This window comes from Sturnira hondurensis, unplaced genomic scaffold (assembly GCF_014824575.4).
Source record: "Sturnira hondurensis isolate 20B ecotype Veracruz unplaced genomic scaffold, ASM1482457v3 Scaffold0016284, whole genome shotgun sequence".
NCBI lineage: Eukaryota > Metazoa > Chordata > Mammalia > Chiroptera > Phyllostomidae > Sturnira > Sturnira hondurensis.
The window spans coordinates 4,815,820-4,841,129 of NW_028088915.1; the positions used below are offsets into that span (position 1 = coordinate 4,815,820).

The following is a 25,310-nucleotide window of genomic DNA, read 5'->3' on the forward strand; positions in this document are numbered from 1 at the left end:
TCGCGAGCGTTGGGGGCCCAGCCTACCGAGGCCCCACCTTTTTCCGGCTCTTAGCTAGTATTTGTTCCGCCCACCGGTCTGTTCCGCCAGTTCCGTTTCCGGCTGGCAGTAAGGTGGGTCGTGAAGTGTTAGCTCTCCGGTGGTCGCGATGGGAAAGTCAGATTTTCTTACTCCTAAGGCCATCGCCAACAGGATCAAATCCAAGGGGCTTCAGAAGCTGCGCTGGTATTGCCAGATGTGCCAGAAGCAGTGCCGGGACGAGGTAAGCTAGCCCGGGATAGCCCCAATCCCAGTCCTCTTCTTTGGCTAGGTCTGTCTGGAAATACAGGCTCTAGTCCCTGATGCTGAGCTTGAAGGCGTGGATCTCAGGTCCATAGTTGTGGGTCTGTAAAGGGTGAGTCAACTAGTCAACACAGTAGAAACATCCTTCCCTGCAGCCCCCGCCCTAATGGGAAATCATTGGTCTTTGACGCCGCTTTTCTCCCAATTGGTCCCCCAAAGAAATGGGAAATAAAAGATTTTGCAGCTCGAAATGATTCCACTCGAGGTGTCGGAAAACGGAGGGTTGAATAATTAAATGCCAGGCTCCTGGACAATCACCTTTGACGACGTGTCTCCTAAGAGAAAGATATGATTAGGATTCACACCTCATTTCAGGATCAGATGAAAAAGAAGAAATAAGTTCTTGCACGACACTTATTTAACAACAATTTATAGAGCAGCTACAATGGGCTAGAGCCAGGATATTATTGTGGTTAAGATGTGGACTCGCGTCAGACTGAGAGTTATGAAGCCTGACCACACCACTTGTTGCTGCTGTGTGGTCTTGGGGTAGTTACTTTCTCTGTCTGTCTGCTTATCTGTAAAGTGGGAACAATAACTATACGTACTTGTAAGATTATTGTGAATTTTAAATGAGTGGAATATGTGTAAAGACCTCAGGAGGTCTTTGGGTAGTTTTCGAAAAGTTTTATGTGCCCTGCTGTGGAGTTGACACTTTTTGCATTAATGAGGTGGATGATGAATTTGCCTTGAAGAATTGAGAGCACGTTAATGATGTGATATTTTTCTCTGGATATTGAATTGGATAAGGATGGAGGAACGTTGGGCAGTAGGAATCTAATCCATTGTTTGTGCACATGAGATAGATATTTTCGGTGGGACTCAACATTGAATAATATTGATACTGTTACTTGGTTTTGTCTCTCTTTAGTTCTTGCTGTTTAAGTCAAGGTGGAAATCTCACACAGAAAACTAGAGACTAGTACACTGAACATCCATATATTCCATTATTCCATTATGGATAAATTTGTTACCCAGATTTAACATTTCAGTATTTTGTCATATTTACTGGCTTCTTAAATAGTTTAAAGTAAATCACAAACTTCGGGATATTTTACCTTTTAATACTTAAATATGCATTTCTAAAATATCAGGTTATTTTTCTGTGGAGCCAAAGGATATGCCATCACACGTAACAAAATTAATAAAAATTCCTTTATTTCATCTGATACACCATACTCACATTTCCTTAGTTCTGCCAAATGCTTTTTTAAACACATATTTTAAAAACCAAGATCCAATCAAAATCTATGAATTGGATTTGGTTATTAGGGCTTTTTAAAAAGTAAACTTTATTTTTTGAAAAGTTTTATAATGACATCTCATTATCACCAAAATCCATAGTTTACATTAGGGTTCACTCTTGGTTTTGGACAATTTGTGAAGTTGGGCAGATGTATAATGACATGTATCCATCATTGTAGTATTGTGCAGAGTAGTTTCACTGGCCTAAAAGTCTCGGTTCTCCACATTATTAGGATTTTTAATTGTTTCTAAATTGTAAATTTATAATAGGACCCACTTCCTCCTCCCTTCCCGTCCACTCCCCAACTTTTTTCCTTCCTAGGAACTTGGAAACCAGGTCAGACTGTTATCAGAGCATTCCTACTTTCTGGATATGTTAAATTGTTTCCTTGTCATTGTCTTTTGCCTTCTTTCTCTAACTTGTGTAGTTTTTGATTTCTAAAGACTTGACTAAGTTCAGGTTAAATATTTGGGGGAAGAATACTTCATAGGTGATTCAGTGTATTTCATATTGCATAAAGTAAGGAAGCCCATATCATTAAGTAAAGAGGATAGCCTGTAATGTTAGAAAGTAATATTTTCCATCTTGCAAGAGCAACTAGGATGATGTTTTGGAATCATGACCATATACCTAGTTTTCCATCACTTTTCACCTGTATGCTTTAGCATCCTCACCTGAGTTACTTATTTCATTAGGAGTTGCAGAGTGGTTTCTTTTCTAATTCTTTCTACAATCGATTTATCTGTAAAAATGAGCTTTTCTCGTCAGTCAAATGTTATCCTCAAATACAGTTCCAATAGGAAAAGGAAGATAAATACTTAATTCTTTCCTTTAAGGCATTTGTGGTGGTTCTGGCCTTGCTTCCAGATCTGTTTATTTCCCTTCCCTAGGTGAGAGGACAGCCTGGGGGAGGAGAAGTTGACCCTGTAGGTTTCTGCCTCCGCTTTCTGTCTCTCAACATTGGAAGATTGAAGGGGAGGAATGTCAGGTCCAGAGTATTCCACTCCTGCTCATCCACTCCCTTGTATTTCTAGGGTTTAATAACATTATTTTGTTTTTGTTTTATTGACTTATTTTTAATTTGTGGAAAATGGTACTGATTTTTCACTTATGAGACCAATACCAAGTTTCTTTTTAAGATACATTTAAGTAAGAGTAATGCATGGGTAGCACACAGATGAGCAAGAATTGTATAGGGGGTCTTTGGATGATCAAAGATGAAGAAACTACCCTAATCAAGACAGATGAAATCAAGATAGTGGCCATGGGATTGAGCAGAGAGACTGGATAAGAGTTATTGATTTAGAAAGCTGAGTAGGCTCAGTAATAAATGGAGTGCAGGAGGAAGGAGAAAGACACCAGGATGCCAGCCTCGATCTTGGCTTGGGTGATTGGGTATGTGGTATAGTGCTATTCACTTGAGATGGGTACAGAAGGAGAGGCCCATTTTTTCATTTCTATTACTAGTGAAGAATCAGATTCAAATGCTAAGTTGAACAGATACAAAGTCAAAACTTGTATCCTTTTATAATCATCTGATGAGATACAGCATTAGTGTGGTTAACACTAGGATTATGTATTATGTAACTATGTAATTTTGGATAATAGCTAAAGTAGAGAAAAGTGAGTGAAAAATACTATCCTTAATGGAAATTACAGACCCATTTTATTTCATTATATTCTTTGAAGCGCTTGTATAACACTGTGAAATAGGTGCTCAGCAGAAGTTTGTTGAGTCAAAAAAAAACCCAAACCCTGAAATTACTCTTATGTTACTGTGCACAATAGTGTCTCTTACTAATGTCTGTTTTTTAAAGCACTATGTTTCTGTCTCTTTAATACCTAGGATTATTCTTTGATTGGCATGGTTGCAAAACTCAACTTCATAAAAAAATAGAAATAAAAATAGGGTGCTTATGGCTATAGATTTTATTAATTTTTACAGTTTACCATCAAAGAACATCTTTTTTAGAGCTTATTTAAATACTTCTACTTAGGCCTCATTATGACCTAAATCAGAATTTAACTACTCTCTTTACATTTCTTTGTAGAATGGCTTTAAGTGTCATTGTATGTCCGAATCTCATCAGAGGCAACTATTGCTGGCTTCAGAAAATCCTCAGCAGTTTATGGATTATTTTTCAGAGTAAGTAACTAAAAGACATTCTTATGTCATAAGCTTTACTCAGTTGGACATTTAATAGATGCTTAATATTTTATATATTGGAGGCTCTGTTTGTTCCTTAACATACTAACATGATAGCTATGTTGTCTTTTTTTTTTTTAAGATTTTATTTATTTACCTCAGAGGGAAAGGGAAGGAGAGAGAGAGAGAGAAATATCAATGTATGGTTGCCCCTCGCTCGGCCCCTGCCAGGAACGGGGAACTGGCCTGCAACCCAGGCATGTGCCCTGACTGGGAATGGAACCTCGATAGGGCGGTTCGCAGGCCCACACTCAATCCGCTGAGCTACACCAGCCACGGAAGCTATGTTGTCTTTGTACCCAGTTTCTGTCTTCCTGGGACAATTTATTATAATATGGTAAAAATAGTACCTTCTTCCAAGTATTGTCTTTCCTTCATGGGGTTTATCTGAGGTTATATGAGTTAATACTTTTAAACTGTTTAGAAGAGTACCTGATACTTAATATTAGCTGTTAATTATTAATAGTACTTAGTCTTGCTTCAATCTGTCTCTTGCTTTTTAAAGTTCTAGATCTTTTGATCTTAGGATCATCATGAATACCACCAGGGTACAAATGGCACACTTTGGGAATTACCATTCTGGCAAGAGCCACCTACCCTCAGTGTCTTCCTTGCCACCTCCATTCACTCAGTCCAGTGTACTTGGCTGTGACTCTGTCAGGCCCCGAAGAGTCATTCATGGCTTTTTCCATCTTCCTCTTCCTTGATCTCTCCTCAGTGGGTAATGGTCTTAACTTGCAATTAAAACACCTCTCTGATTTACATTTTTCCCTGGTTTCTTCCCTACCACTCTCTGGGCTCACTTCCTTCATTAATTCCTCTTTCTCTTCTAGCTCCTCAAATGTAGCAAGTCCTTCAGGGTGCCTGCTGGGCTTCTTTGCATCCCACTCCACACAGCCTCCATGAGTTAATTATTCTTCAGTTACCTTTAGGTTTGAATAAACATAAACTCCAAAGTCTGGATGTTCATTCCTAACATCTGTCTTGAGTTACAGGTTTTCGTTTTGTTTATTTTGTTTTTCTGGACAGTTCTAATCTATATTTCTGAAGGCTATCTCAAAGCCAATATTTCTAAAGCTCAAATTAGAATTCTCCCCACCACACCTTCTGGTTTCCTGTGCTGGCTGATAACTCCCTACACAGACTGCTGAACTGTAAACTTCAGAGCCCTCTGGGAATGCCCTCAGGTGGGTTCTCTACAATGCCCTTTAGAATTATGCCTTTTCCATTCTCACATCCCCAGTAATCATCCTCAATGTCTCCACCTAAAAGATTTCAGTGACATCCTCGCTGGTCTCCCAACCTGCAGCTTCTGCTCCTCCTGTACCTGTTCTATGCCTGTGGTTCCCAAGCCAGTGCATGTATCAGCATCACCCTGAGGGCTTGTGAAGGCAGAGTGGCAGACCCCCATACCCACTTTCTGATTTTAGTAACTGTGGGATGGGCTGCAGACTTTGCGTTTCTATCAAGTGCCCTGGTGATGTCAATACTATTGATCTAGGACCACACTATGAGAATTATTATTGAATGTTGTCCACCAGAATTATCTTCCAAAATCACAGGTTTTCACAGAGTACCTCCTAAGTAAATTATTTTATATTTTTTATTGTATGCATAAAACCAACTTATTTAGCATGACCTATAAGGTACTTAAAAAATTAGCCCTAATGTATTCCCGCTACATCTGCTCCCTGTTATTCTATTCTACCCCTACTCTCAAAGTCATTTTTATCTGCCTTCAGTGTTTGCCAGATTTGATTGTCATTTCTCAAATGTGTGAAACTTTCCTGTCTCTGTGCCAGCTGGAAATGGGCTCCTCTCCTTCACCTGTATAAGTCCTGTTAATGCTTCACCGCCCATATTACAAATCACCTCCAGGCACCTCTGAGTGTCTCCCTCAACTCTTCCTATGACATTTTGTTATGTCTCTTTTTCAGTTTGACTTCTGTTATGATTGGGTCTGCTAGATTGTAACCTAGGTAAAGATTTATGTTTTACATACCTTCCTTTATCTGTGGAATAAGGGTTTTTTTGTTTTGTTTTGTTAATCATCTGTAGAATGGGGTTGTTACGCCACAATCAGTGGTGCTAAGAGGCTCCCTGAAGGACGCTCTCCGAAGATGATTGGTCGCTTTTGCTCTGGCTTTTGCCAAGACAGAAAGTTTCAACTCCAAACTGACTTATAACTTTAATTCTTGAAAGCTATAATCTTTTGAGATTCTTCCCATGTGTTCAGTTTTTAAAGGTTTATAACAGATACTCAGTAAATGTTCCTGACATCATTTGAGAATTCAGACTTCAATGGCTTCAGTTTCAGGAAGGTAATGCTATGTATTTGTAGAAATTACCTTAATGCTTTCCTTTCTTACTTTATTAGGGAATTCAGAAATGACTTTCTAGAACTTCTCAGGAGACGCTTTGGTAAGCATTTTAAGTGTGTACATAGTAACTTTTAGTCCTGTAACCTGATCAGGATCAGCAGTTCCGTTTTTTGCTCTTAGGCACTAAGAGAGTTCACAACAACATTGTTTATAATGAGTATATCAGCCACCGAGAGCACATCCATATGAATGCCACTCAGTGGGAGACTCTGACGGATTTTACCAAGTGGCTGGGCAGAGAAGGTAAGAATAAGTCATGTTTGAACAGTTGGTATGCGGCTCCATTGCAGGGAGAGAGTCGTTATAGTTTCTGTGTAAATGTATGGAAAATAAGATAAGTAGGGTAGTTTAAAAACTGGTGGAGAGAAGCATAATATTCCAGGGTTGGTTTTATATATTACAGTTGAGTATGGATATCTAGAATCACTCTTTGGACAGAACCAAGATTTATCATGGAAGCAACTTCTCATTTAGATGAAGGATTATTATCAACCCTCTTCTATTCCTCCGCCCCGACCCCCATATACATTTCACTTTAGGAAACTTGTTAACCTCTTCTTAGGGAGATTTTTTAATTTGATTGTTTCTTTTTTCTTTTTTAGTCCTCATAGCATGAAAAATTGGAAAAAAGAAGGAGGTTTTGTATTAATGTGTACTTATTCAAGTGTGTTATTCCATTTTAGGGGAATAATTTCTACTTAATTAACTTACCAGAATATCATGTACTCATTGGATGTCAAACACTTATATACAGTTGAATAATTACTAAGCAAGATAACACTTCTTTTCTGTTTTCTTTGTTTAAATATGTTGCTTCAACCTAGCTAGTTAAACCTCAGGACAATAATTTTTTGTGTTCAAAGAGATAAAATATTCTGCTTAAAATATCTAAATCTCAAAAAAAAATCTAAATCTCATTAACTCTGAATATGGAAAATTCATGTAGTTCATGAGTTTGTTTATTTGAATGAATGAGTAAATTATGCAGAGGCAGAACACATTTGTATTTATCTTTAGCTTTGATTGTATACAAATTTATGGTGTCTGCTTAATATTTTTAAGGCTTGTGTAAAGTGGATGAGACACCAAAAGGCTGGTACATTCAGTATATAGACAGGGACCCAGAAACTATCCGCCGGCAACTGGAACTAGAGAAAAAGAAGAAGCAGGACCTTGATGATGAAGAAAAAACTGCCAAATTTATTGAAGAGCAAGTGAGAAGAGGGCTGGAAGGAAAAGAGCAGGTGGGTAACAGTGTCATTGAGAGAGACAGTAGAAAAAGGGCTAAAGAAGCAGAATTGCTTGTTTGTTAAGCATCGAATTGAGTTTTGTAGGTACTCTTCCTTAACTAAGAGAAGAAGTACGGGTCTGAATGTAAAGGCCCAGGTTTTGGAGTTGAGACAAACTTGGGTCAATCCCTGACATACTGCCTTCACAATCTTATGTAATTATATTATCTTCTAAACCTCAATTTTTGCATCTCTAAAAAAAAAGAGACAATAGTTAATGGGAAAGAAAAAAACAGATAATTTCTCCTCATTGTAATTAATGCAGAGCTAGAGATAAACACTCTGTAGGAACATAGAGGGCCAAAGCTTGCTCTAGCCTGGGGCAGATGTGAAATATTTGAAGGTAGATGTAACCCCTGCATTGAGAAGGCTTGTATTAGTGGTCAGAATCCAGGTACATGGAGAAGGAAGAGCACGGTCGTGGTTTGGGGGTTAGAATAACTAGATCAAGACATTTATTTCAAGGAATATTTATTGGGTCCCTCTTGCGGGCCAGGCACTCCTCCGGGCACAGGGGGTACAGTAATGAACAAAAGATTTTTTTAAATCCTGTAAGATAATTTCAGTTGGAGAGTATTTACAATACATGTAATTTCTTGATAAGAGCCTCAATCATTTTCAGGTTGTATCTTAGGGCTGCCTTGCATTATAGGTAGAAAGTCCTAATTTAGGAAATAATGAATACTGATAGTAAATATGACTCAAACCTTCGAACTTTTCTTCCCCCTTAGGAAGCTCCTGTTTTTACAGAATTAAGCAGAGAAAATGATGAAGAGAAAGGTAATTTTACTTCTTTTTTTAATGTGAATGTTCTTGTGTTGGTTCTGCTAAAAAGTTAACAGCATGTTTGGGAGTGAGACGTAATCTGTCTGAATTGCATTGTTTTCATAGATAAAATGAAAACACAGTACTAGCAAATTGGATGGGATGCCCTCAGTTATAAGTAACAACACTGGCAACTAACAAATTAGCCTACCAGTAAGGAAGTGTCTTGCCATGCCAAGAGTCCCAGAGGTGGGGTAGTTCGGGATGCCATACTGTCAGCAGCTGGACACACAGCGGCTACACCAACCATCATTGCAGACCCTACACTGTCCAGAGGATGACAGAGAGCATCCCTTCAGGAGTACCCTATGAGGAAGGAGGGTTTTTCTAGATGATATTTCTCCTGCCAGTGGACTTCTTTATGAATGTCGTTGGCCAGCCTATCACATGTCCACCTCAAGAACAGTCACTGGGAAGGGAAAGGGATTATTCTGATTTATTTAGACCATAAGAACCTTACTAATCACTTCCCAAGGGTCCCACCTTATAGTTCTGTCACCTTGGCATTAGGTTTTCAAGTAATTCAAACATGAATTTTGGGGATGCAAGCATTCAGCCTGTGACATCCTCTGCACCATGTATGAGAGGTATATACACTCAAACAAAATTGGATTCCTATTAGTGGGGTGAGCTGGGGCAGTGGAGTGGAGAGGCAGCCAAGGCTGTCAGCTACAGCTCGATCATGAAGGTCTTTCCCAGCCCTGTAAGCATCCATCCAGTATATTCTACAGGAACTCATGACTTCTTCGTAGCAGCAGTCCTGCTCTCATTTATTCAGAGTGCTCATGGAAAACAACGATGACAACAGACTGCCCATGAATGTCTATTTGAATATACTGTGGTATCTTACATGGTAAGTTTTATTGTGGTTTTCCTGAAATACATGGAATACCAATTTTTCTCTTCTAGTGACATTTAATTTGAATAAAGGAGCATGTAGTTCAACAGCAACATCTTCCAAGTCAAGGTGAGCTACATGAACAGGTATCTTAGAATTTGAGAAGTTTTGTGAAATGCTGTGAAATTTCAGTATTGTGAATAATATTTTTTTCTGGTTCTATTTTCGTTAGATTGTGTTTAATGGCTGGATTTTTTGTTTGTTTTGGTTTTTCTGTGTGTGCGTGTGTGTGTGTGGGGGGGTGGTTAGCCACTGTTTGTTTGTTTTTTATTTGCCTGTCATAAGTTGATTGTTTTTTGAAAAAAGGCTTCTTCTGATTAGTGGCTTCACGTAGATAAACGTGCTTCTCCCTGCATCCTTCCCCACTTAGTGGTCCCTCTGTGCTGCCACAGTGCTGCTTGTTTTCCTGTCATTGCCGCTTAGCAAGTTTAAAGGTCAGCTAGGGTGTACATTTTTGTTTTGTCTGACGGGTTGTGATTTTTCTGAGAATAAAGGCTCATTAACCTGTCTTGTTAATACCATCGTCTAGTGCAGTGTAAATACACTAGTAGGCACTAGCAGTAATTGCTTTCACTTCCAGATAGTTAGTGCAGGCGGGACTCCACAAACTTTTCAGTCAAGGGCCACACAGGAACTACTCTAGACATTGTTGGTCGTGGGTCTATGTCTTTGTCACAACCATTTGTTTAACTGTGCTGTCAGAGTGCGAAGGCAGTCGTAGGCAGTGCTCAAGTGAGCATGGCTGTGTTCCAGTAAAATCGTATTTATAAAAACAGGTCACAGGCTGGATTTGGCCCTCAAACTGTAGTTTGCTAAACCCTGATATAGTATGAAGCCATTCCTATCCACTTTTTATCTTCCTTTCTAGTTATATATTCTTTTATCAGATACTTATTCATTGTTTGTGATGTGCAAATGCAGTCGCTTAAGTTGAAGTTTAGAGGCTAAATATAAGAGATGTTCTGGAAGGTACCGATATATGTGTGAGTTTAGCTTTAAGCTGTGTTTTACGTGTTGCGTGTTAAGGCCCTCATGTGGGGCAGGGAGCAGGGGTTAATTTATAGGTTAGTGCCTATTTGCATGACTGAAGTGGCTAGGAGAATTGAGGGAAGGGCAGGCCGAGCCAGCAATGTAGACCTGCTTCACAGTGGCTTACCACATGTCTTAGCTTTGATCAGAATGTTTCAGTATTAACACCTACATCAGGTATCATGAAGATATTGGTTAATTGAATTCTGTATATGGTACATTTGAAAATTCTTTTTAAGCTGTTGATACGACATTTGAAAATTCTTTCTAAGCTATTGATAGAACCTGGAAGACAGGCTTGAATATATTATAACACACATGTCATATGGTTTTAGATCCTTCTGTATTTCTCTCTGTTCTCCTTTATTATTTGTTATTCCTAAGCGTAGATGAGTGTTACAGTTGGTCCCAATGCCCCCAAATTGATCACCTTTGCATTAGTTTTCTATGACTGTGTTAATAAATTACCACACACTAGGTGGCTTGAAACAGTGGAGATCTCTTCTGCTTCTAGAGCTCAGGATTCTGAAACCAAGGTGTCCGCAGGGCTGAGCCCCACCCCCACCCCAGAGCCTCGCGGGGGGCGGGGGGCGGGATATGCTTCTGCCACCTATTGGCCCTCCTTGGCTTATGGCTGCGTCCCTCTTGTCTCAGTGACCAGGGTCTTTAAATTTCTCTGCTTCATCTTCGTATCATCTCCTATGTATGTGGCAGATTTTCCTCTGTTTTTCTCTGAAAAGAATGTTCTAATGCTACCTTTAAATATATTTTTTTAAATTTTAATATTTAGAACAAATAAGGGACAATAATAATTATCATCACACTTTTTTTTCTTGGTTATCTCCATGGTAGCTTTGCTTTGTGAAAATATTTGTTTAATATTTCCTTAAGATGACAGATTAAATAATTACACTACAAGGTGGGATGTCATGTACGTCTTACAGTGCTATGGCATTTCAAATAAACCATTCTTCAAGAAACCTCATGAATGATGGATCTTAAAGACATGTAACAGATGTATATAAATGGAGAGATTATTTTAGGTATAAAAGAGGCATGTGCAAATTTGCAAAGGCGTGAAGCATAGGGCATAGCTCAGTCAGTAGCAAATTGTTTACAGTGGCCGGTGAGCATAGTAAGCCAGAGATACTAGTTCTCCTGGTGCCAGTAGTCCTGTAAAGGATACAGATGGATCCTTCCCNTTTTTTTTTCTTGGTTATCTCCATGGTAGCTTTGCTTTGTGAAAATATTTGTTTAATATTTCCTTAAGATGACAGATTAAATAATTACACTACAAGGTGGGATGTCATGTACGTCTTACAGTGCTATGGCATTTCAAATAAACCATTCTTCAAGAAACCTCATGAATGATGGATCTTAAAGACATGTAACAGATGTATATAAATGGAGAGATTATTTTAGGTATAAAAGAGGCATGTGCAAATTTGCAAAGGTGTGAAGCATAGGGCATGGTTCAGTCAGTAGCAAATTGTTTACAGTGGCCGGTGAGCATAGTAAGCCAGAGATACTATTCTGGGATCAGTGGTGACAGTTTTATATGAGCACTAAAAAAAATAGAGTTTACACTGTCAACTCTAGGCAGTGAGGCAATCAAAAATATTTAAGTGATATATTAAGACCTTTGCTTTAAGCCCTGGCTGGTGTGGCTCAGTGGATTGAGCCCCAGCCTGTGAACCAAAGGGTGACGAGTTTGATTCCCAGTCAGGGCGCGTCTGGGTTGTGGGCCAGGTCCCCAGTAGGGGGAGGGTGAGAGGCAGCCACACACTGATGTTTCCCTCTCTTTTTCCCTCGGTTTCCCTCTGTCTAAAAATAAATTAATTAAATTTCTTTTAAAAGAAAAAAGATCTTTGCTTTAAAAAATAGAATTGGCAGTAATGTGCTAGACTTCTACCAAACATTTAATTCTTGCATTTGAGCTCCCAGTTGGGTCACGTTATTATCCTCGTTTAAATGAGGAGCTCACACTTAGAAAAGCTTATGACTCCAAGCCCTAGGAGAATTAGTCTCAAACCCTGATCTGCTTAACACCAACGCTGTTCCTGTCATCACTGTGCTCTACCGGTTATACTGGCACTCACTGAAGTGTGAGGAGGAGGTAGGGGGAATTAAATACAGGAAGGGTTACATGTTCTCCTGGTGCCAGTAGTCCTGTAAAGGATACAGATGGATCCTTCCCTGTTTTGACTAATCTATTATAAACGAACGGTGGTGTTGATTCTGCACATTCTAAAGCCTTTGTCTGTGTATAGTGTTGTTAACAAGCATGGCTTTTTTATCAGTTCTTTGGGACCGAGTGCACTGAAGGTGATAGAGACTGCAGCGTCAGTGAAACGGAAAGAATCTCCCCGGAGTTCATCTCAACCAAAAGAAAAGAAAAAGAAATCCGCACTCGACGAAATCATGGAGGTACAGTTGGTCAACTTCCTGGTGACTCTTCTTTCTTTTTATTGACTTTATTGGGGTGACATTAACAAAATTAAACAAGTTTCAGATGCACGATTCACCTGCACACAGTATTGTGTGTTTACCACATCAGGTCTCCTTCCTTTACCATTTATCCTCCCCACATCCCTCCACCTCTCTCCAGCACCCCACCAGCAGCAGTCGCCACACTGTTGACCCTGTTCATGAGTTTTTCGGGTTTTTTTCTCAATACCCCTCCCACCCCCCCACACACACTGATGCAGTTTAAACCAAAGAAACTTCAATAGCCCTGGCTGGTGTGGCTCAGTGGATTGAGTGCAGGTCTGCAAACCACATGATTGTGGTTCAATTCCCAGTCAGGGCACATGCCTGGGTTGCAGGCCACTTCCCAACGGGGGACTCATGAGAGGCAACCATACATTGATATTTCTCTCCTTCCCTTCCTCTCTGAGGATAAATAAATAAAATCTTAAAAAAAATAAACTTAAATAGTTTTCACCATTGTTAGGTTACTATAAAGTTAGAAAAATGTGCATATACTAGGTTAGGGAAGGGGATCCGAGATGCAGTTCTTTTGGAATAGAATTAGGACTCCCTGACTAGGTTTAGTTTCTTGCCTCAAGTGGGATCTTCACAACTCTCCGTGCCTCTATGGTCAGTAGAGTTCAAAGAGAAGGACTTCAGTTGTAGTGGAAGCTGGAAGTGAAGCTCTGGTCCTCATCTGTGGCTGTGAAATTGTCATCCACCATAGATTCCCCTGCCAACCTGTGCTCTCCTACTGTCTAACTTCCCCTTGCCGCCCCCTTCCCACCTTCTCCCCCTTTCCATTCTTCCTTCTCAGCAGCAGGAAGAAGCAGTGACATAGTTTTAATGCGATTTTACCTGATGGCTAAGCTTATGAGATGAATCATTAAGAACGTGTGACTACCTGGACCTAGGGCCATGCCTTCTGCTGGGACCTCTAGAGCAGCCCTGCAGAAGGTTCTTAATGTAGTCCCAAATCTTCCTTTCTCCCTGCTAACCCATCACCTTACCTTACCAATGAGTTTGTGAAATAAGTGGAAAAGAGAAGAGGAATGACAGATGAAGAGAAAGAGTAAATGGATACAAGAAACAGCTCTTTTTTCCCCTGTAGTCTCTCCATTGTTTTCTTCGTATGTGGAGGGATAGGAGGTCACTGTTCAGTCTTCCTTGTTACTGAGTCCTCACACAATGAGCAGCTGTCTAAAAAGTATAAAGTATAACACAAGATATGTACAGCCTGAGACGTGGTCGTTACATCATTCAACAAATGCTGAGTCACTTACATGCTAGGTGCGCATTGTGTGAGGCTAGGGTCTGTAGAATAAGGATAAAAACAGTACTTGTGTGCCATGGAGCTTTCATTTTGGTGAGGGAGATGTTCCCCAAGCAAGTGAACCAGTGCGTAGTTACATACAAAATGCTAAGCCTGAGGAGGTCTGAGCATGCAGTGTGGGGAGGTAGCTTGTGCGGAGGCAGGAAGGAGCAGAGGTCGGGCATCTAAAGGAAGAGTCGGTGTGGCTGCTGCGTGCTAAACGGAGAGTTAGACAGAGAAGCAGAGAGGGGGTTTTTAATTTAATTCAAAGGAAAGTGGAAGGCCAGACCTACCTGCTTGGAATGTAAAATGTGCCAAATTTAGGGAGTTGGAGGAGTTAAAATGAGGTGTAGGAGCAACCAAAGAGTGGCATCATTCAGTTCCATGGAAAGTTGGTACTTAAGGTTCAAACTTTGAGCAGCTGAGAAAGAAGAAGGTGTGATATAAAGCCATACTGGCCAGTCAGGCTTTTACATTCTTTTGGTCTCCCTTTCATTTCCATCTCTCTTGGTTGTTTATTTCTTCCCCTCCATTTATAACCTTCATTATCCTTATCAAACAGGGAAGCTCCTCTTGGCCTAAGACTCAACTGTGCTGAGCTAAAGTGGTCCATAAGTGTTGTTTTTACCACTTGAAAACATTGCTTGTTCATGACAGTCGCATGGGAGGAAGGTGGGGGAGGGCAGTACTCTGGTGTGCAGATGGCTTCGCAGTATTGCCTACATAGAGGTTATTTGTGTTTATTTTCTTGGTCAATTTACTTGCTTTATGACATTTTTTTAATCCAAGTTCTTAAAAATTAAAACTAATTGCAAAAACATGTTTATTTGTACATCAGAGCTTGCAAATTATATCATTGATCTTTTGAGAAGTATGTTTCCTGTTGTTGTTTTTTTGCTAAGTAGAATGTTATTCAAATGAGGTGAGGATTGCAAAGAGATCGTTTTGTGCGTGTCTTGTCTGTCCCACAGGTTGAAGAGGAGAAGAAAAGGACCGCCCGCACGGACTACTGGCTGCGGCCGGTGCGTACTCAGCTGCGGTGTCTAATTTCTGAATGTACTTTCAGGGGAATGGTTTACGTAGCATTTGGTATAAATGACTACACTTCTCAAGTTTATATAAATTACATAGATTGACATAACTTCAGTGAGTGTTTTTCTATTTGATCTTTAATTAGGGCTTGCACCTGTATTGGGAGGTTGCTTCAGGCTAATAATATTTCTTGAATTCAATGCTAAACTTGTTTATGGCACCTTGAATTTAAGCCCAGAATTATTTTCCATTTTTGTTATAAGACAAAAGATTGCAGTTTCAGAAATAGAGTTAAACAGAATGTAAATGCAGAAGTACTTGTTTTCAGCTTACATCTACTGAACTTAGAATACCCATTTAAGTACTTTGTTAAAAAATAACAGGATTTAGTTTTACAAACTCAAGGAAAGCTTTGTATTTTGATGCTTATTATTGCTTATGATTTTAAGATATTTTACAGCAATTTGTAAACATTTAAATAATATTAAAATTACTTATTGATGCTCTGTATTGAACTTACTGAGATGTAAAGTTCCCAGAAAATCTTCAGGGTGCCTAAGTTATTCCTAAAGAACCTGGTTTGGTCAATAACAGGGCAATAAAAAGTAATGTGTTATTTAGACAACTTCTGATTTGAAAAATAAGATTAATAATAAACTCAAAGGTCAAGAAGTTTAAAGTTCTCATTCAACTCTTCATAGTCATTTCCGCACTAGCTTAGAAATAATTTAGCTTCCATGTCTTAGTTTATATTTTTATGTAATGAGAAACATTTCCACCTCGGGGTCACATGACAGATCCTGAAATAAGTTATTTAATAACATAATACCTACTGTGTTAATAGAAAGTACTCATTTTGTATAAATTATTTCAGTTAATTCTCATATCAGCCCTGTAAGGTAATTATTATTATTGCTCTAATTTTGTAGGTGAGAAAACTGAGGTGTATAGTATTTGCGTACTTGCCTCAAGGTCATTTAGTTAGTGGTGAGCCTGGGTTTCCCTGGCAATCTGATCGAGTCGGTTGTACTCTTAACTAGTAAATGGTACTTCCCGGGAGGCTTTCGTCACCCTGACTCCATCTCTGAGTAGAATTTTGGGTCAAGAGTAGTACAGGAGGAACCTGTAGGGGAGAGACCGCCCGTGAATTATTCTCGTTTCCCCTGTTAGAGTAGCTAACATTTGAACATTAATAGTTTTATATAAAACTTTTGAAAATGTAATCAACAATTTTGATTAAAGCAGTAGTTAGTTCTTAACCAGGAGTGATTAAGACAGTTTTTCTGTGTTTATCTCAGTGTCTATAATAAAAAACATCATAGAACACCTAAAAGCAGTAAGAAGAAAGGCAAAACATTCCAAATTTTACTTAGTCTAGAAATTCTCTTCCCACTGGTCAAACACTCAGTTAAATATTACTTTCTGTAGATAATTTTCTAACATTGTTAATTATTTAGCTGTTTTACATAGTCCTCTCAGTGTTACCTTAAAGTGAGGATTACCCAACAATGCTCTGATGACTCCATGTGGTTCTTATTTTGAAAAGGGCAGTATGTTTGCTTCAATGGCCAGCAGTCCACAGAGAGAGATCAGAGAGCTTCATTTTTTAAACTCAGAAAAGAGAGATTTTTGAACAGATTTGTTGTGAGCAAATATCAGCAAGTCCAATGATGTAATGAGCTGTCTCTTAATGAGGGCCTTTGAGAGATTTAGTCCAGAAATACTCTGGCTAAATCAGAGAAGCCATGGTATTATTTTCTTTATTTGAGAATCTTACTGAAACAGAGACTTAAGAATAAGACCCTTCAAGTCTTCTCTTAAACATGTCCGCCTTCTATTAAATACCCTTCCCCAAAGTCCTCACTGAACTTGTGTTTGTACAATTGTTAGTACAGCTTAGTGAAGTACTTGTGACCATCTGGTACCTCTCTTATAGTTACTTGAAGTAGCAAATGTAGAATTACTATAGTGAATATATAGCAACAAGGTAGGTGATTTAATTTCCATTATCAGCCATTAGTGCAGCTAATCCAAATCAGGAAAACAACAATTAAAGAAGCAAAATCGAAATGTGTTAATATAAAATAAGCCCAGATTTCTCTTACATTTGAGAATAGTTACTCAACAGAAGGATGCTTTAATCTGGAGGAATCTCGTCTGTATCAAAAATTCAAAGCAACATAATGAGAACAGCACACTGGAGAGTGTTGTGTCCTGAGAATCCCCAGTGAGTCTCTTGCCATCTGCACTCCTGTCTACAGTGAACACTAGCAGTAAATATCCTCAATGCTCTTCACTTCCCTCGGTGGGTAGGAAGAAGGAACCTCTTCATGGAAGATGTGAACTAATAGAGTTGAAATTTGTAGATATAAGTCCTAGACTTCAAGAAACTTTCCTTCACTATGGAAATCAGTCATTAGATAGATATTTTTTTCCTCTTGGTTACTGTATTGAAGAAGAGAAAGGAGGAACGAAAGACTACTAAGGAAGCGCCATTGTTGGGAAGGCTTAGAATTCCAGATTTTCTTACTTAGCAGAGCAGTGCGTTTTACAGTGACTTTTGGTAACGTTTAAAATGAAGGGGTAAAACAGAAAAGGTAACTTATTTATTTCCTTTCATCTTTATTTTTTATTGTAATTCTCTAGGAAATTATCGTGAAAATTATCACCAAAAAACTTGGAGAGAAGTATCATAAGAAAAAGGGCATTGTTAAGGTAAGAACTGAAGTCACGAATGGAATTTGTGAAGGGAGCTGGTGGGTGACTGAGGAAGACCGTTTGGTGTTCCTCACAGATCAGGTCCTAGTAGCAGAAAGCACATGTCTAAGGTTCTTGATGGCCCTGTGAAAGGAGAGCTGAATTTGTAATCATTGGAGAGAAAATTCATTTTCCACCATTTTTGTACTTAACCTTCATTTGCTTTCTTACTGGAGTGTGTGTGAATAGTATACATGAAATCCCATGGGCACCTCCTACACTCAGTGTGCATGCCTTGCTGATCAGTAAGATACACTCTCTCTGTTGATGGTGGGCAGTATAGTTGTGCTCCCAGAATTCCAAGGAGGCCTTCCCTGTGGTTTGCCTGAGAGATGGTCTTTTGACTGCTGTAGGATTTTAAAATGGAAAAATCAACTCTCCAGTTCTTTTTTTTTCCTTTTGCTTTTCCTAAATATAGTTTCATTTCAGCATCCAGGCTGCACGTGCATAAATTGTTCTTCCACTGTCCTTGAAGCTAGACGAAATTATCCCTCTCACTATATTTCTTTAAGTCTTCTCATTTTTAAAGATTTTACTTACTTTTAGAGACAGGGGAAGGGAGGGAGAAAGAATGAGAGAAACACCAGTTTCTGGTTGCCTCTTGTGCACCCCACACTGGGGACTTGGCCCACAACCCAGGCATGTGCCCTGACTGGGAATCGAACCAGTGACCATGGACCAGCAATTTTTAACCAGTGTGCTGCAAAAATTTTTAATACTTGCAGTACCTGTTTAGTCAGGGGCATAGACCCTTTTCCCCTTAGATTGTCAGATTAAAAAAGGCAAAAAATAACTGTCTGGTGTGAGTGAATAAAAATTATACCCATTTTTTGGCAGATCGGCAAAAAATACATTTTTTGGTGTGCCATAGAATTTTAGCATTTAGTTTATATGTGCCATGAGATGAAAAAAGGTGAAAATGGCTGCCGTGGACTAAGAAATAGTAAATGGTTACTAGAAAATAGTGTTGTTTATAGAAGGAGTTACTCTTCCTTTGAATGGAATTTTATTTCATTTTATTTCTGTCATTTTGAAATTTGTGTTCACAAAGTATTGATTTTACATGACAGGAAGTAATTGACAAATACACAGCTGTTGTAAAGATGATTGATTCTGGAGACAAGCTGAAACTTGACCAGACTCATTTAGAAACAGTAATTCCGGCACCAGGTAAATTTTTTTGGCTGACCATTTAATGCGTATGCCATCAATAGGAATGCTTCCATCCAAGCCATAGCTTTTTGATGTCACTTGATAGTTATAGATACAAGTTTCCGTACATAGCTGCCATTGTAACTGATTCTGTACTTGGTGATGTGGTAATTTGCCAGTCTTCTGAGAAAGCTGTGTCATGAACACATTTTCCCTTCCCAGAGCTTGATTTCCCAAGAGCAAAACACAGACATATTTGGATAAATTCAGTCACATTAGGGTTATTATTAGTATTCAATATTTATTTAGCTACCTGAAATGTAAAATAAAATTCAGTATTTTGTTTGTTCTTTTCCATAAGTATCTATTTTTTAATATATTTTATCGATTCTGCTGTTACCATTATCCTGGTATTTCTCCCTTTGCCCCACTCCACATAGTACTCCCATTCCCTCCAGCATTCCCCCGCCTTAGTTCATGTCTATGGGTCGTGCATATAAGTTCCTTGGCTACTCTGTTTCCTATACTGTACTTTACATCCCCATGGCTATTGTGTAGCTACCAATTTGTACTACTTGTTTGTTTGTTTGTTTTTAAGATTTTATTTATTTATTTTTAGAGGGGAAGGGAGGGAGAAAGAGTGAGAGAAACATCAGTTTCTGGTTGCCTCTTGTGCACCCCCCACTGGGGACCTGGCCCCCAGCCCAGGCATGTGCTCTGACTGGGAATTAAACCAGCAACCCTTTGGTTCGCAGGCTGGTGCTCAATCCACTGAGCCATACCAGCCAGGGCCAATTTGCACTTCTTATCCCTGTATCTTTTCCCCCATTCTCTCCCTCCCCCCTCCCAACTGGTAACCCTCTAAATGATCTCCATATCTATGATTCTGTTTCTGTTCTGCTTGTTTGCCGAGTTTGTTTTTTAGATTCAGTTGTCGATAGTTGTGAATTCATTACCATTTTAATGTTCATTGTTTTGATCTTCTGTTTCTTACATAGTCCCTTTTAACTTGGTCATTTGGATACTAATACAATGTCTGGTATTAATGCTCTTCGGTCAGGTTCTTTCCCTTTGATACAATTTCTTAGTGGTGGTGCCATTGCTGGCACAGTGATCATGTTAGTTTTTAAAATATTTAATTAACAGTGCCTTCATTCTTTCACTCTAAAATAAAAACTCAATCCAATGGATTAAAATTTTTCCCAATAAACTGGACTTTTTAAAAGTATACATTTTGATAAGTTTTAACATGTGAATACTCTTGTGAAACTGTCCTTAAATCAAGATAATGAATGTTTTATCATCCTCCCCCCATACCCCCTCCCCCAGTTTTCTCATTTTCCTCTATAATACAATTGTTCCCTCTCCTCCTCTCTTATGGTTTTAAAAAGTAATGAATTAAAGTAAGCAAATTTTTCTCTGATTACTTCTGGATGCTGAGCATTTCTTCCAAATATGTTCGTTATACACCATGCAATCTAAAATTAAAACCATACCCCTTTGACAAAGAGGTGAAAATGGAGTCTTATAATGTGATAGCAATTATGGTATTCTAAACTCTGCTTTAGAATATTATAGAGTTCTTAAATGATTAAGAACTTATAAGAGGAGGGTTTTGTTTTTTGTTATGTTTATTCAGTGTAATTGCATTTTGCTATGACAAAGTAAAAGGAAAAAATGGACCTTTTCTTTGCATTCAGAGTTAAATTCTTCTCTATTGCAGGAAAGAGAATTCTCGTTTTAAATGGAGGCTACAGAGGAAATGAAGGTACCTTAGAATCCATCAATGAGAAGACCTTTTCAGCTACTATAGTCATTGAAACTGTAAGTATGTTCACACAAAGACAGAAATGTCAGAATGCCTTAAAAATGTGTCAATTCTTAGTCATTGGATTGGTCTTTGTTTTACTCTAGAGCTTGGATTTTTTGTTTGCCTTCTGTCCTGTTTAGAAAAATCCATAGGCGTATTTTCTCTAGTGACTCTACTGTTGTTAAAACATTTTCTTTTCTGATTACAAAAGAAATGCCAATGTGTCTTAGACCATTCGGGCTGCTATAACAAAATACCATAGACCTGGTGGCTTATAAGCAATAGAAATATATTTCTCACAGGTCCAAGGGCCAAAAGTCCAAGATAAGGCACTGGTGGATTTGGTGTCTGGTGAGGGCCTGCTTTTTTTTCATGTGTCTTCACATGGTAGAAGGGACAGAACTTTTGGGGGTCCCCCTACAAGGGCACTAATCCATTCCTGAGGAGTCCGCTTCTGTGACCAAAGGCCCCGCCTGTAGGTCTCATCACACTGGGCGTCAGGCCGCAACATACAAAGTGTTTGTGGGACACGTTCAGTCGATTCTAATGCTCTTATAAAACCTGGAAATTACAACTCAATACGAATAACTTTTTAAATTACCCATAATCTCTCAGACAAATGATAACCCCTATTAGTATTTTGGTCTATTCCTTTCCAGTCTTTATATTTTGTAAACACATACAGTTTTCATATTCTGACTTTTTCTCTCTCACATCTAATATAAAGCTCAATTTGGCATGGTATACTTAGTGGGGAATGTATAGTCATAATTAACACATCAAAAGCCACAGAGGTCAATTTTTAAAATTGCCCCTTTCATAAAGGATTTAAAGTAGCAAAGATCAAATAATAACTTAAAGAAATCTGACATAAAAATTGCCGATTTAGAACTGATATTTCAGTAACGGGTTTGTGCGTGAGGCAAAGGGGGGCTTAGGATGTCTGAAGAAGGGAGAATGGGAAACATTCGGTGGCCCAACTGCCTACACTCTTTAAAATCTGAACTATGTATTATATATCTTTACCTCTAAATGAAAGACATTTTCGTCTCCAGTTCAGCAAGTGTGAATATTTGGGGGGAATAATAGACGCCTTGGAGAGTCTGATGGAAGTTTTGAACTCTCTCCAAAAAAATGTTACGTATCTGCCTAATTTTATGTACTTGTTGTCTTAAGGAACGCGTAGGCCCCTAAACACACCTGTGGGTTGGTTAGAGAACATGTGTCTCACGAAGGTTTTCTGAAAAAAGCATCTCCTTACTTGAGAGGAATCACATTTTAAGTGGGTCAAGACTTTTTTTCTTGTCCTGGGCAATACTGACATAGAAACTGTCACTGTTAAATTAGAGGGGGAAAGGGAAAGGTAGTTTCTTCTGTCATTGAGGAATTTATCAAGCTGACTGAATGAACAGATTGAGGGTTTTTTAAAGTCAGGTAAGTTTTTCTCTCTGACTGGATCAATATATGGCTATAAAAAATCTTATATTTCTGTGACTGCTTGATCCTCCTCTACTTTTTAATTTCATAATACTGTCCAATTTCGGTCATGCTTTATGTTTTCATTTTAGGGGAACACAAAACAACTAATTACTATCGAGGGTATTTTAGGTTCCATCCAGATAATCTTTGGTTTACTTACACTTTGTATGACTTTTCAGAACTATTTTCTTCTCTTCCGCACCAAAAACCCATAGTCTCCCCTTCCTTTCTCATGCTTTAGTTGCTTACAGACCTGTCCTGAGATAAAACCTATGAGGAAATCCTCATAAAAAGCCTGTCTAGTTAATTGCAAAGCAGTACTTACTGTTGGAAGAGAAAAACATGGCAAATTTTTTTTTTCTTTTGTGGCCTGCCTGCCCCCAGGAAGAAAACTCTGTGTTTGCATGTGTCTGTGTGCGCATGTTTCCTCACATCACTGCCGTGGAACACGTGAACATTTCACATGATTCCTGCTGTTTTTACCATTTCTGTAATTTTGAATTTATTATCAGTATATTGGAAACATTTATTATTCTTACATATTATGATTTTTAAATAGCTAACAAAGTGTTCAAAAACAACCTCAGTCTTTTAACTACTTGCCTAATTAACCCAAATATCTGACTCATTTTTAGTCCCCAACTTTGTGGTTCTTATCATAAAAGTGTAATTGATCATTGACCTTTAAACTTGATAATGAAAAACTCAACCTTGGGTCATCCATTATATGGAAACTTATTTCTTTTAAATGCAATCACTATTATATATTAAAAGAATGGCATTTTACAAAGCATTTTAAATGGAAGGCATGAGTAAGTAAAAAAATTAAAATCTCAGTTCAGGGTTGGAGTCATTATCATTCACACCATCATTTTATATTTTGCAAGGAGAGAATCGTTATATTTTAACCAAAAGATTTAATAGTGAGTTGAAAATTATTGAGCTCATACTCATATTATGTTCTAGGTAGTCTAAGTATTTGGTATGTATGTACTCATTTATATTTTCCCATAACCAAAAACTACATGGTTTACTTACAGGCTGAGGGTGGGATTTGAACTTGGGTCTAGAACCTGTATTCTCAGCCTCCATGTTCCCAGGTTGTGTCAGCTTTTATGACAAGTACTTTCATTATCTAGTTTTCCCTTCCCATTTTGGTTGGATATAAAGAGAAGATGAAAATATATTTCAAGTTAGACTTATTTTCTATAATAAAGACGAGCTAACTTTTACAGCTAAACTAGACAGGGATGTTTAAGTATCAGTATTGCTTAAAATAATGTTATTTGCCATATGTAAAAAAAACTTTCAAATTGATAGTGGCGCAAATATAGTAGAACTTTACTTCTCATTCTACAAGTCCAAAATGGAACAGCTCTTTTCCAAAGGGTGATTTGTGAGCCCGCAGCCCTTCTGAAAGAAGGCCCCTGTGGCTTTACCACCTTTAGTAAGTGGCTTTTTTTACAGTTGTGTTTGCTTCGTGCAGACCAAGGAGAGTGTTGGATTGCGAGTGGAAGATAGTGTGGTCTGGCCCTGGAAACACACGCACCACTTTCTGTTCACCTCTGTTCACTTCCGTGGGCTGGAGCTCCACCTCGCAGCCACACCTCCCACTCAGGGAGCTGGGGCATCTCACTGTCCGGGAGGCACAGCAGACACTGAACAGTGAGCGGGTCGTGCTGCAGCATCTGGTGAAACAGCTTTCAAATGTCTTCGAAGAAACTTATGGCAGTTCCTAATTAGAATGCCACCGAACGCTGTTGAAGTTCATAGACATACCGAAATGTTAACTCTACCCAATACGTATTTCTGAATGTAGTTCATTTTCCTGTCATAAGTACATGTATGTTTTTGACCTTTTCTTCAATTTCTTTCATTTGTAGGGCCCTTTGAAAGGACGCAGAGTTGAAGGAATTCAGTATGAAGACATTTCCAAACTTGCTTGAGTTTGAAAATTGATTCGCATTAAAATCCTAAAGCATCAAATTGGTGTTTGCCGAGGCATTATGAGACTCTACTGTGTTAGGGTGTTTCTTTTGTATAAATCAAATGAATTATTTAAATATTACTGTATCGTTGTTTAGCTAAATTTTTAAAAACTAATTATGTCTCATAAAGTATCAAAACTATGTAAATTTGTTCTTGTTTTTTCTTTTTAATATTTCCTTGATTTTTTGTCTTTATTAAAAGAATGTTATTACAAAGTTTTATATAAGGCAAATGAGAATCATATAATTAGAGGAAATTGTTCATATACTCTATATTTTTAGTACTAACGTTGAACAATATAATTACATTTTAAAAAGTCGAACTACATAGAATAGCTTTATTGAGATACCATTCATATACCACATAATTTACCACTCATTTAAAGTTTATAATTTTGGGGGTTTTTATTTAGTATATTTACAGAGTAGTGCAACCATCACCATTGTCTAATTTTGGAATATTTCCGTCACCCCTCAGGAAACCTGTGCCCATGGTCACTCCTCTCCCTCGTTTTCCAGCCCCGACAGCCGCTCATTTACTTTCTGTCCACCTTAAGGGTTTGCCAGTTTGGGACATTTTGTATAAACAGAATCATACAATATGTGGGTTTTTTATGACTGGCTGCTTTCATGTAGCATAATGCTTACAAGGCTTCTCCATGTTGTGGCCTGTTGCCTTTTTGTTGCTGAACAGCATTCCAATGTATACCACACTTTGAAAAATCCATTTATTAGTCGGCAGACATTTTTATTTCTCTTTTGGGGCTCTTACGAATAGTGCTTCTGTGAACATTGTGTACAAGACTCCGTGTGAACATACGCTTTCTGCTCCTAGGAGTAGGGTTGCTGAGTCGTGTTGGGGTTCACCTGATAATCAGCTGTACTTAACACTTTGTAGAACCGCCAGGCTGTGTTCCACAGTGGCTGCACCATTTTACAATCCCACCAGCAATGTTGAACTATGCATTTTTAAATACGTAAAGCAGTATATTATGTAGGGATGCAAAAGACGGAAACCCACCTCACATATTTGCATATGCACAAACAAAACGGAATTTAGAGTTCACATAATTTTAAAAGGGAGGGTGTCCAATC

The 25,310-nt window shown here is 38.5% G+C and overlaps 1 protein-coding gene across 1 annotated transcript; it reads left to right on the forward strand.

The window, feature by feature from the left end:
* The first annotated feature begins 72 nt into the window (after positions 1 to 72).
* KIN (Kin17 DNA and RNA binding protein) lies at positions 73 to 24,355 on the forward strand. The gene is made up of 13 exons (XM_037065963.1): positions 73 to 262; positions 3,640 to 3,734; positions 6,172 to 6,215; positions 6,296 to 6,418; positions 7,238 to 7,419; positions 8,196 to 8,244; positions 9,199 to 9,256; positions 12,517 to 12,643; positions 14,969 to 15,019; positions 17,676 to 17,744; positions 18,857 to 18,956; positions 20,662 to 20,762; positions 24,111 to 24,355. The coding sequence occupies exons 1-13, from the start codon at positions 149 to 151 to the stop codon at positions 24,171 to 24,173; spliced, it is 1,176 nt and encodes a 391-aa protein (XP_036921858.1). The 5' UTR covers positions 73 to 148; the 3' UTR covers positions 24,174 to 24,355.
* The last annotated feature ends 955 nt before the right edge of the window (positions 24,356 to 25,310 follow it).

Bases quoted from the DNA above. Each gene is read 5' to 3' on its own strand.
- KIN (XM_037065963.1), top strand. From the start codon at position 149: ATGGGAAAGTCAGATTTTCTTACTCCTAAGGCCATCGCCAACAGGATC. The intron at 263-3,639 runs GTAAGCTAGCCC...ATTTCTTTGTAG, and splicing joins AGAAGCAGTGCCGGGACGAG to AATGGCTTTAAGTGTCATTG. The intron at 6,216-6,295 runs GTAAGCATTTTA...TTTTGCTCTTAG, and splicing joins ACTTCTCAGGAGACGCTTTG to GCACTAAGAGAGTTCACAAC.